This window comes from Microtus ochrogaster, chromosome 21 (genome assembly GCF_000317375.1).
Source record: "Microtus ochrogaster isolate Prairie Vole_2 chromosome 21, MicOch1.0, whole genome shotgun sequence".
In the NCBI taxonomy this organism is placed as follows: Eukaryota; Metazoa; Chordata; class Mammalia; order Rodentia; family Cricetidae; genus Microtus; species Microtus ochrogaster.
This window is the reverse complement of record NC_022022.1, coordinates 39,171,953-39,176,880: the sequence shown is the minus strand read 5'-3', so window position 1 is coordinate 39,176,880 and position 4,928 is coordinate 39,171,953. Positions and strand designations below refer to the sequence as shown.

The 4,928-nt window shown below is 48.4% G+C and overlaps 1 protein-coding gene across 1 annotated transcript; it reads left to right on the top strand.

Moving 5' to 3' along the window:
- The first annotated feature begins 345 nt into the window (after window positions 1–345).
- Window positions 346–3,148, top strand: Ccn1 (cellular communication network factor 1). The gene is made up of 5 exons (XM_005357396.3): window positions 346–574; window positions 885–1,098; window positions 1,439–1,786; window positions 1,900–2,108; window positions 2,281–3,148. The coding sequence occupies exons 1-5, from the start codon at window positions 512–514 to the stop codon at window positions 2,581–2,583; spliced, it is 1,137 nt and encodes a 378-aa protein (XP_005357453.1). The 5' UTR covers window positions 346–511; the 3' UTR covers window positions 2,584–3,148.
- The last annotated feature ends 1,780 nt before the right edge of the window (window positions 3,149–4,928 follow it).

Genomic DNA, 4,928 nt, shown 5'->3' with positions numbered 1-4,928 from the left:
GTGCTCCCTCCAACACATAACACCACGCCCCCCCCCATACTCTTCGACCACGATCATCACCATCGCGCCTCAAGCATCCCATTCTCCACAATGGAAGTAGTTATTTAAAGTGGAAAAAACGAACTTTTTTTTTCTTTGATAAATCTGAGAAGAGGGGGGGAAAGGTGCAATGGAGCCAGGGGAGGTGCTTGGCAGCAGCCCTCGCCAACCACATTCCTGAGATATTTGAGAATTCTGGAACGCGCAGACAGAGCCGACGTCACTGCAACACGCGGCGCCGGAGGCAGGCGGGTATAAAAGGCGGGCTCCCGGCGCCGGGGCAGACCGTGAGTGAGAGCGCCCCAGAGAAGCACTTGCAACCTCCGCGCCTGCTCCGCCAAAACCTCGAGAGAAGGACGCCCTCAGTCTCGGCCCTAGCCTCATCTCACTCCCGGAGCATCCGATACCGCTGCTCACCGGCTTGTTGGATTCCGTGTCGCCGCACTCGCCCCGGCTCTTTCAGCGCGCCACAATGAGCTCCAGCACCGCCAGGGCGCTCGCCGTCGCCGTCACCCTTCTCCACTTAACCAGGCTGGTGAGTTGGACTTGTTTAACCACCGCTTTCCTGTCCACCCTCCCCGGTCCCTCTCCCTGGGCCCTGATCGTCCACAGAAGGGAAAGTTAGCCTAAAAAGTTCGGAGGTAACTGTTGCTTTAAGCCCGGACGACGTGTCCTGGGGGCCTCTTCCTGGGGCGCAGCCGCCGGGGTGGCCCGTGTGGCTGTACGCGATCAAGACACTCCAGGTGGATGGAGCCCCAGAGCCAGACCCATGCCCAGGGCAGTTTAGGCGCCTCTCCGGAGCAATGCAAAACAGCCTCACGCGTTTCTTCTCCCCCCACTTCTAGGCACTCTCCACCTGCCCCACCGCCTGCCACTGCCCTCTGGAGGCGCCCAAGTGCGCCCCGGGAGTCGGGTTGGTCCGGGACGACTGCGGCTGCTGTAAGGTCTGCGCCAAGCAACTCAACGAAGACTGCAGCAAAACGCAGCCCTGCGACCACACCAAGGGGCTGGAATGCAATTTTGGCGCCAGCTCCACCGCACTGAAAGGGATCTGTAGAGGTAAGAGGCTTGTGGTTTGGCCCCTTTAAAAAAAATAATAGTCCCCATAGTCCAGAAGTTTAGTAATTTTGAGACCATGTATGGTGACGCTTTGTTGATGGTAGCTTGGCAGAAAGGCTCATGATTTCAGCAGTCTGGAATGCAATTCAGTGTGTCTGGGCCCAACGAAAAGCGCATACGGAAAAGTGATCCTGACTAACTTATTGTTCAGCGCTGGAGTCTCGGGGGAATTGTAGCGAACTTTACCATACAGTGAATTGAACAGCGGAAAATATGTAAGAGTTGCAGTCTGCGGCGGCGAATCTTAACCTTCTCCTCTCTCTCTTGGTCGTCTCTACAGCTCAGTCAGAGGGCAGACCCTGCGAATATAACTCCAGAATCTACCAGAACGGAGAAAGCTTCCAGCCCAACTGTAAACATCAGTGCACATGTATTGATGGCGCCGTGGGCTGCATTCCTCTGTGTCCCCAAGAACTGTCTCTCCCCAACCTGGGCTGTCCCAACCCCCGGCTGGTGAAAGTCAGTGGGCAGTGCTGTGAGGAGTGGGTTTGTGATGAAGACAGCAGCATCAAGGACCCCTTGGATGACCAGGATGACCTCTTTGGATTTGATGCCTCGGAGGTGGAGTTGACGAGAAAGAATGAGTTAATTGCCGTTGGAAAAGGCAGCTCTTTGAAGAGACTTCCTGGTAAGTGGAAACCGAGCTCATTCTACCGAAATTCATTCTTGGTCTGCAGCTTTGTAGAAACCAGTGTGTGTCAGCATGCCTCTGAAGAGCCTTCTGTTTGGTTTATTTTCTAGTCTTTGGCACGGAACCGCGAGTACTTTACAATCCTCTGCATGGCCAGAAATGCATCGTTCAGACAACATCATGGTCCCAGTGCTCTAAGAGCTGCGGAACTGGCATCTCCACACGAGTTACCAATGACAACCCAGAGTGCCGCCTCCTGAAAGAGACCCGGATCTGTGAAGTCCGTCCTTGTGGACAACCGGTGTACAGCAGCCTGAAAGTAAGTTCCTTTAGGGACTTGACCATGACCCCAGCACGTGGGTGGGATATGAGCCGCTCTAGAAAATGTCTTTATGAAACCTAGCACTATCGGGTTTCACATAGTGGTTAAATGTACCCCTCCCCAAACAACAACAAAATTAAATTACTGACTTTTTTTTTTGTTCTTCCAGAAGGGCAAGAAATGCAGCAAGACCAAGAAATCCCCAGAACCCGTCAGGTTTAACTATGCAGGATGCTCCAGTGTGAAGAAATATCGGCCCAAATACTGCGGCTCCTGCGTGGACGGTCGGTGCTGCACACCTCTGCAGACCAGGACCGTGAAGATGCGGTTCCGCTGCGAAGATGGGGAAATGTTTTCCAAGAATGTCATGATGATTCAGTCCTGCAAATGCAATTACAACTGCCCGCACCCCAACGAGGCATCGTTTCGCCTCTACAGTCTGTTTAATGACATCCACAAGTTTAGGGACTAAATGCCTCCTGGGTGCCTAGTGTGGGGTGGATGGAGGAGGGGTGTGAGCATCATGGAGTCATGGGTGGGGTGGTGGGGTGAAGGGGCTCATTGTAGAAGGGATGCCTTGCTCATCACTGAGTAGCATTAAGGTATTTCCAAACTGCCAAAGGGGCTGGTGCGGATGGACACTAACGCAGCCGCAGTTGGGGAATACTTCGCTTCATAGTACTGGAGCACCTGTTATGCTTCGTTTTGGAGCGTGTCGTGTGGATGACGTTCTGTTTTCTGTTTGTAAATTATTTGCTAAGTGTATTTTTTGCTCTAGATCTCTCCCCCCCCCCCCTTGGTTCTACAATTGTAATAGAGATAATAAGATTAGCTGGGCCGTGTGAAAGCCTTGTTTGTCCTCTGACAGAAGTAAATGAAAGGGCCTCCTGTTCCTTCCTGAGGGAGGGGGACGCTCTGTGAGTGTCCAAGAGGCAGCTACCTGCGCTCTAAACTGCAAACAGAAACCAGGTGTTTGAAGACTGAATGTTTTTTATTTATCAAAATGTAGCTTTTGGGGAGGGAGGGGAAATGTAATACTGGAATAATTTGTAAATGATTTTAATTTTATATCAGTGAAGAGAATTTATTTATGAAATTAATCATTTAATAAAGAAATATTTACCTAATATCTGAGTGTTTGCTATTCAGTATTTTTAGAAACCATCCAAGTTATCAGGCACAATTGCTCCTGTTAATCATTCCAACAGGATTCGTTTGGGGGCCCTACTTTGTGTGGAGAACTATCCCAGGTGTCCTACTTGGCAAACTGAACTAACTTGTCTCAGGAGAGAAAAAAGGACAGTGGCTGTTTTCAAACATCTTTAAAGGAGGAACGGTGGCATACAACTCATCAGTTTGGAGGGCAAAAATCTTGAACGCAGGCATTGTGTGAAGCTTTAAAAAGGAAGTTGAAATTAAATTTGCTAACCTAAAGCAATATGATTTATTTTCATAAGAACTGAAGGAAAGCTTAGTCTCCAGCTCCAGGGTGGTTCTGGGTGTCACATAAGGAGACAAGGGGGAACCTTTTAATAACCTTTGGCCATAACTGCTTGGTTGAACTAGATTTGAATAGGTCACTTAGTTTGTAACTGTGCTTTTTAAATTTTGTATCTAAAAATTAGGGAAGCTGCTTTTACATTTTATCCTTGGCGTACATGGGGGCAGGGACGGGAATCTTGGGATCTCCAGGGTCCCTGGTTTGTTAATGGATGAGTTTGAAGCAAAGACTGTGTTAATCCTAATAAGCCAGCGATTAGGTAAACACGCTACCAAATGCAAAAGAATGTGAGGAATTCCAGTACTTTCCAATCTCTAAAGCACCAGGGCAAGCCACCCCCTTGGTTACATTATATTGGTGGCAGAGGGAGCATTTAGATAGAGTGGGCTATCCGGAGGTCAAAGGCTAGACACTGAGCATTCCTGAAAGAAAGGGCCTGACTGTGGGGCTAGGAGAGGTAGGGACAGCTGCATTAACGTTTGTGAAAAAAAGCCGGTAGCCTGTGTTAGAAAAATCTACATCTTTAGAAAGCGCTGACAATAAACCTTTTATAGAGAGAAATTTTCCTTTCGCTGTCCGCTCTGGCTCCCATTCAAATCCATAGTGAGACATTTCAGGCTGCACTCGAAGAGAGTACTTGAATTTTTAGACATAAGAGAAAGCGCTTTGAGAAGTGGAGAGGGAGACAGCTCTTGGGATTCTATAAGGGCGTTTTCTAAATAGATGAATTAATATTGGTGATTTAATAAGGACCTAAAAGAGACACTTTCCCCAGCATCTGTTTTAGACCTTACTAGATGAATGCTAGGGAAATCTAGTCACAAGTCTTCCCTCTGATTTGGACAGTATCTTGCCTAAAATACTTCAGATTGTACTTTCTGAACTGTCAATTTTTCCTGCCAGAGGCATTAGCATTCTAAGGTATTTGGGATTTAAACACCACCCGGCCTAGTTGTATTCAAAATTAAGCTTGTGGTGCACAATAATATGTGAAAGACGATAAAGGCGTTAGGATTTTGTGGAGCAGTCCTGTTGGACAACATCAGGACCCAAAAGCAAGATTTACTGGTTTCCCAGCATGAATCCTGAGATGCTGCCCTGTATCCAGGGAAGCCACAAACCTCTTTGTTGTCCAGAGACCATAGAGTCCTGTTGTAAGGGTCCTTCAACTGTGCAAGAAGACAACATTTGTACAAAGTATCTCAAGTGAGAAACAATGTAGCTGAGAAAAAGAGCCCTCTTTGAAAAGCCGTTGATCTGGTCCAAGAACTTGCAGGGATGATGACAAGATGGGGCAAGGACTGTAAGAATGTTCC